This window comes from Dysidea avara, chromosome 2 (assembly GCF_963678975.1).
Source record: "Dysidea avara chromosome 2, odDysAvar1.4, whole genome shotgun sequence".
Classification (NCBI taxonomy): domain Eukaryota; kingdom Metazoa; phylum Porifera; class Demospongiae; order Dictyoceratida; family Dysideidae; genus Dysidea; species Dysidea avara.
Window position 1 is genome coordinate 14,480,657 of NC_089273.1, and position 16,257 is coordinate 14,496,913.

General features: G+C 34.5%; 1 protein-coding gene across 1 annotated transcript in view; it reads right to left on the reverse strand.

The window, feature by feature from the left end:
- LOC136247838 (uncharacterized) overlaps window positions 1-16,257 on the reverse strand; it is a 36,309-nt gene that overhangs the window by 8,441 nt on the left and 11,611 nt on the right. Inside the window, exons 7-15 of the mRNA XM_066039660.1 lie at window positions 15,869-16,042; window positions 15,517-15,681; window positions 15,113-15,397; window positions 13,285-13,356; window positions 12,953-13,225; window positions 6,903-6,998; window positions 4,584-4,646; window positions 3,482-3,766; window positions 1,039-1,221 (exon numbers count right to left, since the gene is read on the reverse strand). Of these exons, the coding sequence (XP_065895732.1) occupies window positions 1,039-1,221; window positions 3,482-3,766; window positions 4,584-4,646; window positions 6,903-6,998; window positions 12,953-13,225; window positions 13,285-13,356; window positions 15,113-15,397; window positions 15,517-15,681; window positions 15,869-16,042 (1,596 nt within the window). The remainder of the gene's footprint in view (window positions 1-1,038; window positions 1,222-3,481; window positions 3,767-4,583; window positions 4,647-6,902; window positions 6,999-12,952; window positions 13,226-13,284; window positions 13,357-15,112; window positions 15,398-15,516; window positions 15,682-15,868; window positions 16,043-16,257) is intronic.

Below are 16,257 nucleotides of genomic sequence, written 5' to 3' on the forward strand. Positions count from 1 at the left end.
ATCTTGAGCAAGTAGGGATATAACACTTCTTATTGTTTTACTGTGATTTAATATCATGGACTACTCCAGCTTGTTCAATACTTTTTTATTGATGTGTTATGGCCCCTACTCTAGTTGAAAATTCCAATTTTTTCTGTGTACTTGTCTGTTTTAGGGATGTGTCGATTTCATCAGAAAATCTTTTGTCATAATGGGTAGGTAAAAGCAATGAGCAAAATGCTGGTGTAATAGGTGAAGTGGACATAAAAGTTGTACAAAAGATCAAGATAATCGATTAGAACAGTCACACGCAATAAAATACAATAACTAATTGTTATGGGAAAAACAAGTGGTGATCAAGATATCCTAATAGAACAGTCCTTTTAAGGTGAAATTGTAGCTGTGCACTTAGAAGTGGTCAATTAACAAAGATTAATGCTGAACAAAATATATATAATTCTCGAGCAAAATATGGAGCATAAATGGGTGAAAAATAATGGAATTTCTGGAATGAAAAAATAGGTGGGAAAAAAGCTAAATAGACTTGTGTTTATATACATATACTGCCTTCTTAATAGGGACCTGCCGATTATGCTGGCACAATAATGAGCATAATAGGTGCCTGAAAGCATTGAGCATAATGCTAGCATAATAGGCAAAACACTTGTGCATTACCATAAATTCTTCCTTATCAAAATGCATATCACAGAAGATTGATATACTCTAATAGAACAGTCAAAGAATAATCAGACATCTGACTGTTCTATTAGAGTATATCGATCTTTTCTGTGACATGCATTTTGACAAGTAAGGATTTAGAGTCTTTTCTTCAGCAACTTACTGTTTTCCCATAAAGTGCAAATTTACTAGAAAAACATGGGAACTGAGGTATAAATATTGAACGTGATTTGAGCATAATAGGTAAATATTGAGCATTAATTTAAGCATAATAGGCAAAATTTTGAGCAGTGCAGCATAGCATAATAGGTAAAATAATGAGCATAATTGGCGGGTCTCTATTTCTTAATTTCTGCTAAGTGTATCTTATATGTAGCAAACCTTGTCTGCGTTGTGGTGCACTGATTACTGGGGTTGACCCAACTCTCACTAATGAATCATTTACTGTCTGGTGTAGTGTTGTAGGATGGTGTGATCCAGATGATGAGCTGATACCATTATTAGGTAGTGATGTACTAGTAGTAGTTGCAGTGGGTGGTGACAATCTGAGAGCTTCCAAAAATTCTGTACAGTAGATCAGACAAATTAGTAATTTTGGTGGAAAAATACACAAAATGATATTGACATTACATAGAATAAGGAAGGTAAATAAATTATTAATTACCAGTGTTGGGCAAGTTACTTTGTAAAAGTAACTAGTTACATATTACATATTACTTGCAACTGAACTATTTAGTTACAGCTACATATTACCCATAAAATAAAGTAACTAATAATATTACCGTATATGACCGTATAGAAGCCCGGGAATTTATTTCCTATAAATCATTTTTGACCTGGCGTTTAAATGAGATCGGCGTTAATTTGGACCCTGGCGTTTATTTCTTACTAGCCACTCGTTGAGATTGACAGGTGCCAGTACAAGTACTGACGAAATATGAAATCCATAACCCATCACGTACATAAAACCATTTGGACTCCTCTGCTGGGTGAAACATTGGAAGTCAGGCGGAAATATGACAATGACCACGACAAATACGTTATGGCCATCAGCAGAAGAGAAGGCATAGTTGAACAAGACAAGACATCATAACACTGGTGACGAGACATTACTGTAGACTAGTTAGCAGCTGACATGAGTTTAGAACCCCGGCATTTATTTCAGTGCATGTATTTAGCACCCCAGCGTTTAAATGAGCCCCGGCGTTTAAATGAGTCCCGGCATTTATCATGACAGTCCCCTAGCTGTACCCAGCGTATATTTGAGCCCTTCGTGTATTTGAGCCCGGCTTTAATACGGTCATATACGGTACATATTATATTACTTTGTGTCCACAGCCTTAAGCTGTCAGGTGTGAAACTACCACCTTATCACGTGACATGATTGCGTTGTTGGACAATGTGTAAATCTTGGTTATAAGTAAGAAGCTGTGAATAAGCTTCATTCAGTAGGCTTCATTACTTCGTTGTGGCTAAGTGTTACTCAGTGGATTACTAACGAGATTAGTAACTTCGTTACTTGTAGTAATAATATTATGCAATATTAGATCCATTACAGTAACTATATTACTTAGGTAAGGCGTTACATTTGTAAGTAAAGTAACTTGAGTTATATTACCTGTTTTTATAGTGTATTTCATTATATTACTTAGTTACCACAAAAGTAATAATATTATGTAATGCGTTACATAAGTAACGCGTTACTCCCAACACTGTTAATTACTATAAAACTAGTAAGATTCACTGTGTAATAATTCTGAACCATTCTTATAAAAAAGCGTGTTTGTGCATAATTTTGCAGATGTTTCCTTATATAATACATTTGTGACACCTTTTAATTTGTAAAAATCTTTACAAGGAAAATGTATTGTTTTCTTTTTAGGCTATAACTTTGTGTATAAAATTGTTGTGTTTGTATAATGTACAGTAATATTGGTCAAATTAAACACTTTTTAATTAAGAGATACAATCCTAGGAAAAGTTTTTAGCAATTGCACAACAGCCTGGTGTACATCATATAGAAACTAAGTTATATGCTTTCAGAAACCTAATTTCACGTCCAGACTACAACATCATTTTAATTGGAGGTTTTCTTAAGATGTTTCATTTTAACTGAGTTATCTCTGTGCTACAGTATATACGTGCCTACATTGATGTTTGCATTTATGTTCTTTGTGTCCATTTTAACTTTGGCTTTATTCAAATTCCTTTTCTTGCTACTTTGCTAGCTATTAATAATCATTGAACTGCCAAAGTTTCAGCCAATTTTATATTAAGCTCCGGAGTTTTAATGTGTACAAAGAAGAAGGCTATTCTAACAAGAGATTACAATGGAGAACTATATTTCTATCGCATTGTAAATATTTAAGCACCCATAACTCACATGCCTTTTACTGTGCAATGATTTTCCTACCCTTTATGGACAGGCAGATCCAATGGTGCATAGGTTTTACCGAGCTTGAGCTTTGCTTCACTGCATACCAGAATAATTAATATGTGTATGCAATTCTATTGTGTGGTTCATCTTACTTCAATATGTTTTTACAGCAAAATAAAATTTTGTAATAATGGATTAGCCAGTTACATTTGATCTCTACTTTGTTTATCCCCGTATAATTAGCAATAAATCAGCATGGCTATATAAATTAGATATTAAATTAGCATTCCAGGTGATGATCTTCAAACACTTTTCTTGTAATGGTATCTACTAGCTAGTGATTTTTCTTATACTTTTATAATATAGCTACGTACTGTACAATAAGTAGCCATCTGTATTGTCATATACTGCACACAGATCATACGTAAGTACGTAGGTAGAACATACCAATTCTTAAAGTTGCAATTTCTTGTTTTGATCTGTCAGAATCACTCAACTTTTCCATGACATCACAAAATTTTAAGACATCAGAATCCTGCTCTACAATTCTACAAACTATTGGAGCAATGATAGCTTCATTTATCATTTCAGTTGACTGCAATTCTCTCAAAGTCTGCAGATAATTATCAGGTTGTCCAGGTATTAATTGTTTGAGTTTATTTATTGTTTTCACATAGTCATGTGGTAGGCAGCGATACAATTTTGTGTAATTCTTCCTTAACACTAGCAAAACTTCAGCATAAAAATAAAAGTACTTCATATTATGAAGGCACAGTACATGATAATGTGTCGTGTGGCTAAGGAAAGCTGGTAAGGGTGTGCAGCATGAAAAACAAGTTTATATTACCAAGATAATGAGGTTTTCGTGCATTCATACGTAGTTCAGTCACAACACAACACAAATATTATCATTTTTGTACAAAACTTTTTTGCTGAGACAAGATACCTTTTTACTTCAAATTCGAGCTAACATCTTCAAGCTATAACTTCTTTGTATTTTCTTCCAATTCGTACATATATATAACTATTTTCTTTAATTTCCTTTTTACACATTTCAGAAAAACTGTCATAACTCATGTATGCTTTACTTTATTTCAAATTTGGAAATGCAAAATGGAATAATAATCAATGTAAAGCTTGTGTAACTCACAGGAAATTAAAAAGGAAATTAAATGATATTACAAAGGAAATTTAAAAATTAATGTTAGATATTTTGTCACTCCCACAGAGTAAACCCTCTTATAGAAATAAGTTGAAAATCGGCCTACAGATAAGTTGACTGCCATAGTGCAAACCTTTTGTGATTTTAAAGCGCTGAAAGTTTTAATTAAGGATACATAAAAGCAAACACCAAACATGTGAAGCAAGTGCTATTAAGTTACTCTAATAGAAAAGAACAGGCAATAGGGATACACAATTATGTCATTTTGTATTCCTAATAATGACAGTCTGATGATATATAAAGAATTACTGTAGTTTAAACCAGTGCACAATTATACACCACGTACAAACTTGTGCATAATAAAAATACACACATACGTAGGCTTACCTCTCGAACTTGGGGAGAGTTGAAGATTTGAAAATAGCAGCTGATAAAATGGACTGCTTGTAGCTAAAAGTTCATTAGAAAAGGTAGAAAACATATGTACACATGCTACAATTAATTATTGGTGAAAGTGTTAAAAATCATTATGGCTATAAAGTAGTTGCTAAACTCAAGAAGCAAATATTGAGTCATTAATAACCTTTTAAATTCCATATTTAACAAAACTACCTCAACTTTATCCGCCATAAGCCAATATTAATTTTAGGTTTTTGCACATGCTGCTGAATAAACTTTTATAACTCAATAATTATATGTCAAGTTAGAAAGATTTCACTACCATTGCATTACTCACCACAAAATTATATTCCTTATAATATTAAGCATCATCAAATTTGGCAACAGTATCATAGAATATGTAGAGAAACAAGATGTTATACAAGTGCCTGCTATCATTTTACAGGGTCTCAAATTTTGTCCTACGTATATCTTCATCCTCAATGGTGCTATAACACCATTTTGATCCTCACGTGTTGCTGAGTCCATTGGTATAAAATAGATTACATGATTACTCAGTGGCAGAGTATGACATCAAAAATAGCAGCAGAAGTTTGGTGAAAAGGATGGCCAAAGTTTATCGTTTCATATCAAGAAACTTAGTTTTGCGTAAAACTGTTTACATAGTATTGTAGTGCATTAAACAAGTGTAAAATAATAACTCATTGCAGAACAGCAGAGGAGTAGCACTCGGCTTATATTACTTTATATACTCTTCATAGTATACAAAAGTAATTTGGTTTTAAATTCCCAAAGCCTAAAATTTAATATTAATTTTGTTGCTGGAAGTCGAAGACCATGACCAAGCACTATGTGATATTTGTGAATATGTGCATACTTTTAGAATATCCATATGTCACTTCACATCACCATCACAAACAGCATTATTTAGTAAGCACAAACTGACAAAGAATGTCAACTTGAATTAAAATTTGTTTTACTGATGTAATCATACTGTCACATCTAAAGTTTTTTTTTTGTTTTTTTTTGCAATACTGGATTACTGAATTTCATGATGTAAACATTCAATATTAAACAAAAGAAATTGACTGAATACAATGACACCCCAATTTAAAAAATAATAAATCTCTACATTTGTAGTGGATAGCATTAACTGGGTTCCTGGTCTTTAGAAGTAGCAGGTTATTACTGTAGAAGTAGTACCTTGTTTCATATTGTAATATTAAATGCTTACATCATAAATTTTATTGTATTTCTATGCATTTTGACATCAAGTAATACAGGTATGTATCCACAACTGTGTGGCCGACTGAGGGTGTGCACCTGGTTAATAGCCTAAGGATTATTTTTTCAAACTTGTGTGTATGTATGCATATGTGTACGCACAGTATGTATGTCAACCTTGTGTGTCAAAGAAGCTTTATATTTAAAGTATCAGTGTGAGATTGCACTAAACATACAGGTAGGTAAACTTTACTCTGAAGCATATACCTCTGCCAGTATGTAGGATTCTGAATGTGGTGTAAACAGTTTTCCCAGTAGGGTTAGGATGTACAGTTTTTGGGATGATCAAACAATAAGCCTTGTACGTAGGTTGTCAGAATTTGCATATACAAAACTTCAAGCCAAAAGAGGGCCATCCTGTATGTTAACAAAAAAGGAGGAGCAGACTCTAAGCTTTGTCAAGAGAATTTTTGTAAAGAAACACCATAGACAAGCTATAAAACAGTAAAGAAGAGACGCTTCGAGCTTTATTTGTGGTTTAGGTTGAGTTATGCTTCCTTAGCAAAGAAAAAGCAGTAAGTACTGGTTAAATAAATTTTACCTTGTGGTCTTTACCTATCAAGAAGTACACATAGGCCTGAGCCTATTATGCTTTTGAAATTGCCTATATAATGTTTTTGAGCAATGCTCTAAAATTTTCCCTATTATGTTCCAGTTGTGTTCCATTATGCTCCAAATATTTTCATACAAAATTGTGCTTTGACTGCTCTATTAGAGTATCTAATGCATCTGTGAACGTTCTATTAGGATATTTCAACATGCAGTGACTGTTTTATTAGAGTATATCGATCTTTAATCTTTTCTTCACAACGCAGCTGTAAATGTGATTTTTGCCGTGTTTGCACACTATCCCATTCTGCATAAAATAGGCAGAGTTTCAGTTTCTCTGATAACCAATGCACAAAATTGTGCCTATTATGCTGGCATTATGCTCAATGCTTTTGGCCACCTATTATGCCCCAAATTATGCTGGCATAATTGGTGCAGGCCTAAGTATACACAAATGAAAGGTGCATTACTTACTGGATGAATGTGGATCATGCTGTTCATCACCTGATGATGAGTTGATGTTGACTCCAGAAGTTGTACTGCCAGTAGGCCAAACATTTCTTTGAACACCTAACAAAGAAAGCAGCAAAACATGAAGTATCATAAACAACGATAGTATCATACAGTACAATAGTACTGTATTACTGTATAGTAGGAACAATGAAGGTGTGCGTATGATAAAATCTCATCCAAAAAACTGCTTGATTTTCCCTCATTATGACATGACAATATTGGCTGGGTAAAATCCAGCTTAAAAACATCTTGGGATTAACTCAAAATATTTTAGTCAGGTTGCTACAGAATTATAAAAAAAAAATCACTCAACGGAATTTTGCCAGTCAAGTATAGCAGAAAAGTGGCTACAGCTATGGCCCTATTTCTTTCACAGAAATGCTTCGAATTCACTTAAAAAGAAACCTTTAGCATATTGATAGCCATACAATGCTTGCGCTATTGTCTTACATACTTTTATCCTTCCATTATACTATATCAGCCATATCACAGTATGGCTTTGATCTCCAAGTATGCATGTTTCACAGTGTTATTGCACCAACATATTAGAATACATGTGCGGGTAGTTCAGTGAGCTATTCTCCATTGTAGACAAGATGTCATCTGCCACCAGGAAATGGACTGCTTGTAGACCAGTACATACAAGTATAATTTTTTATGTATGAAAGTAGACTGTATGAAAGTAGACTATTGTTGTAAGTGAGCTAGTAAGTGAATTAGTCTGGTAGCTACACCAGACCTTGCTGCTGTCAGTGTATATCAGTAGTAGGTGCAGCTGGACAACCCTTGTGTTTTTATGATTGCTGCAGATCATGACCTCACTGATGAATATGATTAAAACTAAACATGTGTGAGGGTAGCTAGTTTTTTTAATAGTGGCCATAAATTGACAAAAAAAGTTCACAAACAAGTATAAGAACAGAATTGTGAATTTTAAACTAGAATAGGGACACTGCAATAAAAGGCACTGAAACAAGCTGGATCAGAGTAGTATGTAATGTCCAGATACTGTAAAACAATAAGAAGTGAATATCTCTACTGTATATTTTATTGTAGAATTTCTATAGCACAGTAGGGATATTCACTTCTTATTGTTTTACAGTGTCTAGACATTACGTATTACTCTGATCCAGCTTGTTTCAGTCCTTTTTATTGCAGTGATCCTACATTATCCCCACTTTAGTTTAAAATTCCTATATACTTGTATTTATAACTACATAGATGTCTGTATTTGTGTGCATGCGGGTGATTGGATTTTAGAAAATCATTCATATTGTCACTTACAATAATTAACAATAAGTTTATTAATTTTGTTTCTTTCCTTTCTTTCCAAAGATTCTTTATTTTAAATTGCTTGATCATTTGCTCAAAATTGTTTGCTATACTAATTATTTCTTTACTATTGCACAGCTGTAATTTAACTGAACTATTTAGTGTATCCTAATCTTCTGTTGTCTTCTGCAGTGTGGATGTTCCGTTATAGTATCTACATAGTGATCTTTAAAAGATTTTTGGTATTAAATTCATCACTTTTACAACTAACTTTGTCCAATTTGCAATAAAATTTGTCATTTTTTCAGAGGAATTAATTTTGTTGCTTTTGAAAAGTAGGAACTATTGCATTAGAATTCATCACATTAGTAGGAAATTTTGTCATAGCTAATTTTTTCTACTACAAGTGTAGATAGAAGAAAATTTCTTTCAGTAAGTTATTGCTGGCATACATCCATGACTAGTGATGCACCGATACCGATACTAGTATTGATATCGGCCCTATTTAGGCAATATTGGACTTGTATCAGTAAAGCTATAAATGCCCAATACCAACCGATACTGAAAATGACATCATTTAATTATATTTCTAGATGGCAGCATTAATCATGCATCGAACAGAGTTGAGCAAGAGCTGATCTAAGCCATGAATTCTTTGAAAGAAGTCACTTAGGGGTGGTCCACAATTTTCTGCTTCTTTGCAAGCGTACAAAGAGTACTCTTTTTTCTAATTCCCTCCCTCCCCCAGCCCAAAGCGTACTGTATAAATGTTGACACATGGATGTATTGTATAAGAGAACAAACACATGGATATCTTTTAATATTGCAAAATTCATGTATGGTATTTGCTTTGTCTTTTAGGCATCTTATTGTTTTGATGCTTTTAGAGTTGATATTCTGAAAGAAACATTCCTACACACAGCAGGCATTAGTACCCGATGCACATTTGCAAATGTGTACATATACATCATAGAAACAGTTCTTGGCTATCTTCAACATGTTCATACAAAACCATCCCAACACTGGCAGTAGCAACAGTAGTACTAGTTTGTTGGGTATTCACCATAGTCTGAGGTGGACTGGAGTCAGGAGATGTCTGCAGAGACAAGTTTTTAGGCAACCCACAACTACCACAACTATGTAGTGTAACCAAATTAGTACCTACATACTGTAATCCAGCCTCCAATACCCAACAGTATTCCTAAACCCACAATAACACCTTCTGCAGGTAGAAAACAAAAGCAACAAGCAGTGTAGCTACGAGCTATTCAGTTGTAACCATTTATCAGTGTTAATTGCTAGGCTAAGACTAAAGAAAAAGGAAAGTAAGTAGTATATAAAGCCTGTAGTATGATTGTGTTATCATGCTGATAACCGTCTTACCTGTAAATTCAATGAGCTTTATCTTTATATAAAGCTTGTTTTCATTGGTAGCTAACCCTAGCTACACTTGGCTTGGGCCCATGCATTAACATCATCAGCTCGCTTTAGTCCACTGTTGGGCACTGAATAAGTAGCAGTAGAGATTTACTACTAGAGCCTTATAACTACATTCGGATTTCTCGCCAATTCACGTGATTGACATTTTTAAAAAGTGTACATGCGATTTTACCCCCTCCCCCTAGCGTACGGTTTGTACACTCGTGAAAAAGCAGAAAATTGTGGACCAGCCCTTACTACTATTATTAGTACAGTGGAAATGGGATAAACCATGAAATAAAATCCATTGAAGCCGTACACTATAGAGCGGTAACACCTTATGTCAAAGTTTTAAATAATCACTTCCGCAGGGCAGAAATGTTCACATGCTATTAGTTTACTTTGTCTTAAGTTTGTTGAAACCGCCTTTCTAAACGTGACCACATCAAGGAAGAGAGTAGTACAACAGATATTTAAGTAGTGCAGGTTAGTTTGATCCATGTTGAGCAAAATTAATTATGGCCGATAAATGGCAAAAAATACATGGGCACAAGAATTTTGACACTTTTAAAGGTATGATAGAAAAGTCCCACAATGTTTATATTAACAAATTGATGTGTAATAGTTTATTTTTGTTAATCTTTTCTCACTGAAGTGTTGTTTAATGACAATCGCTTTCTCAAGTTTAGTACAAAACAGCTGTTTTATCCTTTTAACAACCAACCCAAATAACATTTGTCATTGTCTTTCCTTACTGCTGTTCTATCTCCAGTGTAAGTTTCATGTGGACAGAAGCCAAGTTGCAGTCTCTTTGAAGGAGCCCCACCATTGAATTTTCCCCATTTCTTGCCCTACAGAAGTTGCAGTTATGCATTTTAATGTAATTTTGTGACATAAAAGTTATCCCTCTATTGTTATCCTCGTGAATGATGGCCACAAAATCAGCAAATTGCAGTTGATGAGATTAGCAACTGTGTTTAGTAAGCAGGTTTATTAGCTACTATTGGAATTACAGTAGCTACTAGCTGTTTCTTGTGAGGTATGCCTGTGTGGCAAAGTATTGGTATTGGATTGGTTTCGGCCATTTCTGCCTCAACTGCTTCGGTATCAGATCAGTAGTGAAAAAGTGATATCAGTGCATCACTATCCATGATAGTATGAAACTGTTACATAGTTAAGAAATTACCAGTGATGAACAACACTGGTGGGAATCCTTATCAAGCATACTGTATGTCAAATTAAACACTAAAAACACTGTACAGCAGTAATTGCTTGTTAGTCAACAATAATTTCAGCTGCTTTGTGTGGTGTTCTTGTTTACCCAGGTGCTCACTGATTAGTTGTGATGAAATTTCCAGACAAATTCTAATGCAATAGTGCCTAATTCTGTTGCAAGCACAGAGAATTCATTTGCCAAGGTGACGAATTCTAATGCAAAGGTAACAAATTCTTCTGCAAAAGCAACAAGATTCTATTGCAAATGGGATGAAGTTAACTGCAAAGGTACCAAATTCAACAGCAAAAACTTGTAAATTGTACATTGTGTACCAAGGAAAGCCACATAGAGCTGGGTAATCCATCATTATAATTAGGATCTCTTATAGTCTTTTTACTACTGTTTTACTGCATTGAGCAGCCCATCCACCGCTCACCATCCACTAACTCTACAGTATGTCTACTGCAACTAATAATACTACCTGCACAAAAATAGGGAGGATTTGTGAATCAGAATTTTATACCATCTGGGCCAGAAGCTTTGTTAACCACACAGTGACACACAGTGATACACCCACACAGTGGTAGCTAACTAACAGATGAAAAGTTTTAAAATTCACAACATACAGAATATATTAAGCAGATGAATGTGTTTTTAATTTCAGAGCCACAGGCACTGTGAAGCTACAGTGCAATAGCTTAAAATCACTATACCTACTCAGAGTTTTGTAACAGGAAGTCATCCAAGTACATATCAATACATCCCAGTCCACCAGTCCCTCTATCATTGCACAAGTGCAAAAAAAAATGGAATTTTCAACTACAGTAGGGACCATAGCACATCGTTAAAAAGTACTGAAACAAGCTGGAGTACTGCACAATATTAAATCACAATAAAACAATAAGAAGTGTTATATCCCTACTGCGCTCATTAAGACACCAATAAAAATGCACAATAGGAATATAACACTTCTTATTGCTTTACTATGATTTAATATCGTGCACTACTCCAGCTTGTTTCATTACTTTTTTATTGATGTGCTATGGTCCCTATTCTAGTTGAAAATTCCAATTTTTTTGTGCACTTGTTTATTAACTTTATTTGTAAATACAGTAATATTATGATTGGTGAGCCCATGCATACCGCATCTGAAAGCCCCAGCTATATCATTTATCATCTGAAAAGTGAAGCATCCATTATGCTTCATTATCAGCTGTGTTCAACCCATTACACAGCATTACGAATCAAGAACTGTTTGAAAAGCACCTCTGCAATCCACACAGTCGCATTCCGAATAAAAAAAATAGCGCTGTGCATCCCAATTATATCAACTATCATCTGAAAAGTGCACCATCCATTATGCTTTGTTGTCAGCTATGTTCAACCCATTACACAGCATCTCAAATCGAGAACTGTTCAAAAAGCACCTCTACAATCCACACATACTGAAAGAAAGAAATGGTGCCCCAGTTATATCAATTATCGTCTGAAAAGTGAAGTATCCATTACGCTTCGTTGTCAGCTATGTTCAACCTGTTACACAGCAGTACAAATCAAACAACTGTTCAAAAAGCACCTCTGAAAACAAAATAGCCACTATGAAAAGTACAGACAATTTTCATTACGAAGGGAAGCCAACACGTGCTACCACCAAATCGACACTTTTCGCTGTCAGCAAAGATGAATGGGACACAAAGGAGGACACTGGTAAGTCCATGAATAATGCATTGTACATACTGTGGTATGCCAAAAAGACACCTCTCAGGACAAAACCACGTCAAACAGTGAAAAAATCAAGCCCATAGCCTTAGCCATTATCGAGTTACGCTTGTCTGAAGACATCAGTCAGTTACTCAATCAGTAGAAAATTCCATTAAATATATAATTTTTGATTTCCATAGCATTTCAGGTTGATCTGAAAGCTTGTTTGGGCTTAGTTTTACCTAACCAATACTGCCATCAGGGAAAATTGAAGCTGGGTTTTGGGTGATATTATTTTGTGGGCCATGCCTACTCTTTTGTGGTCCCTACTATACAGTACTATCATACTGTATGATATGTAGGATGTATGCGTTAATATCTAATAAACATGACAGCTGCATACCAGATCTTATCTCATCAACTATAGTGTTTAATTGTTGTGATGTAGTAATAGTTTCCAGTTGATCACACAGATCAAATAATTCTTCTCTACTGCTCATCCTCTCAATCAAACAATCCAATATTATCTTATTAGCAGTAGTGGAGTTACTACTACTCAATATCATACAAATCTGATCATCACTGATATAATTCTGTAACTTTCCAACACTCTGTTCATAGTTGTCAGGCATCAGTTGTAGAATAGTGTGATAATGTGTCTTGAGTTGAGTGAATCCTGGTGAGTATATGCATATATAATATGCCTGTAGGAATTGAGTTACTTCGCAAACAAACCTTCATCAACAATGACATTCTGCGGTACAGAGCTGGGTATTGCTTCTGACTCGGCATTTGAAGATGAATAACCTATGACAAAACATTTACAAATATGGTATTATTAAAATAATAATCATCATATATTAATCATAGCAATGTGTGAGTTTCCCACATTGTCATGTTTCATAATTTTCTCCATAGCAAATACTTATCTCTTAAAAATCAAGAAAACTTTTACAGAAAAACGAATTTTAAACAAATAAATAAATTAAGAAACACATCAAACCAGCATGTGCCTGTTTGAGGTCTGATGAGTGTTTGCATGCCTTCTGTGCCTTGTATTGTAAGTCTTCTTAGTTGTCATCATCTTCATGCAAGGTAACCATACAAAGATATTAATTTTCTGTATCCATCGTTTCTTTTGTATATTTAGATGCTCCAACCATCATAAGAGGCATACTCAAAATCAAAATCAGCGGGTCTGCAGATCAAGACACACGGTACTGTGTTGTACAACCAAAAAGACTAGTGCACCACAACCATGGGTATAATAACTAGGCATGCACTGCATGGTCTACCAATTGTGTATTGAATTGGTACCAATCTAGACTGTTTGAAAATTGATTGGAACCAATAATTATAGTATTGAGCTATATAGCCGATTCAGTAAGGATTTTTCTAATGGCCATTATATGTCTTCTGCACACTAGACTTATTCTCATCTCCATTTGATGCTTAATAATCAATCATAACTCATCACTGAAAAAAGTCAATTGATTTGAACTATGATTCAGTGTGTGCTGAAGCAATTAATTATGCATAATTTTATGTGGCAAGCATATTTCAATACGTTTTTATAGTAAATAGAATTTTGCAAAAGTAATGGGATTTTGCTCAGCCAATCACAAATAGTTATACTAACATGATAGATTTGTAGGCCATAAAACTGTATCAAATATTAAACAAAATTGCATCTAGAACAAAATTCCAAGAAAGAGTGAGATTTTAAAATGGGCTAATGCTAAAAATATGAAGCTTTAATGGTAACAGTTATTGACAAGAAACAGCTGCACTTATGTACCCATTGTTCACTGTCACAAATGGCATATGTATACTGTACGTATCACATCAGCATTTTTAAGGCAGCATGCACCCCTATAGGATAAACAAGTTGCTTTAGTTTAGATGCATAAGTGAATGGATTTAGAAAAATCAACCATACATGGGTGCAAAAGCCCAAACTGATATAACACCACTCCAGCATAAAGTTACAACACTATCAGGCTAAACATTTTCACATCAACTTACGTTCGACTTGTCGGGTCTATTTTTGGTAAACAGTTTTTTGTAGCCTTTATGTATAATCATGCCAGACATCTGTACAGGCCTGTGAAACTAGTAGAGGGTTCAAACACCCTGAATGGATGAGCAGGTAGCTGAATGTGTGATCTGTCCTGTGAGTCTTCAGCCTATTTTTGCTGCCTCTGACAAGCTGATTTGTGGTCTGGATACCATCCTTGTGGTACAGCAACACCAGTGAAAAAGAACCTATCTAAAATGGTGGGAAACTCTATAAGGATTACTGTGGCCACTAAAAGTCATGATTCACTGATGAAAAACCCACATGTGCATGTAACTGCCAGGGTTGGTGAGTTACAATGCTTCAAAATACTAAAAGTTTTTTCCATGCACCCATATGGATGATTTTCCAAAATCAATCACATAAAAATTGTAGAGGCACAAATTTGCTATGCATGTGTCTTGAAGGTGGCATGTGCAACTCTCAATGTTTACATACATAAGTACTTGTGTCAGACAATACTAAAAATGTGGAAAGCACTCTTACTTGTTTTTAATTCATTGACAATCGCAACTAATACTCCTGGGTCAGTTAGCAGCGTAGTAATCTTTTCCAATTGATTACAGAATTCTACAATGTCAGCTGTACATTTCACTTTCTCCATTAGACAATTCAGTATAGTTTTATTAGCAATAGTGTAGTTGGGACTAGTGAGCACATCACAAATCTGATCATCATTTAAATGATCCTGTACAACTTGTAGTGTCTTCTCATAGTCACTAGGTAGTGATTGAACTATATCATCATACTTTGATCTCAACAGATGAAAAGCTGAAATTGGAAAATTCATTGAATGTAAAGATTTATTGTTAATACAAATATTATGTACAAAATCAAAAAATATTCATTTCATTATGCAAGCAAATACAAATTAAGTAAAATACATTTACCTTGTGAGTCATCACCAGTTGTACCACCAGTAGATGATGGAGATGATATAGACTCAGTAACACTGAATGTCACATCAGTTGATACTGGAGTAGAATCAGTGTGAAACTGATGACCATCACTAGTTACTATACTACTAGTAGTTGTTGTGTCTGTACTTGTTGCAGCTGTGTAAATAGAAGATGTAAAATCCATGACTACACATGTAAAAGACCAGTCAGACATACGTATGTACTTACAGTATGTATAGCTTTAATTTGATACTAGTACAGTATGTATGTACAAAATAGTGTACATTCATACAGGCAGCATAGATAATACAAAATTATGCATTTGCATGTAAGAAACTACTACCTTGTGATGTATAGGTATCACCAATTTCACTACTACCAGTAGATGATGGATATGATATAAACTCAGTTGTACTGAATGTCACATCAGTTGATACTGGAGTAGAATTAGTGTGTAAATGATGACCATCACTAGTTACCATACTACTAGTAGTTACTGTGTCTGTAGCTGTGGTAGCTGTGGATGAAATGTTAATACGAGAATAAAATATGACTAGCTAGTACCACACTTGATCACAATGATGGTAGAACTGTGTTTTTAAAAATGCAAGTGTAAAATAATTGCCATTTGTGACCAATTAACAAAAACCAGAAGTTTTAGCACATTCCTCAATATTTCATCTCATTGCTGCTCTGTAAGTTTATAGTAGCAAAGTAGTCAAAGTTTCATTC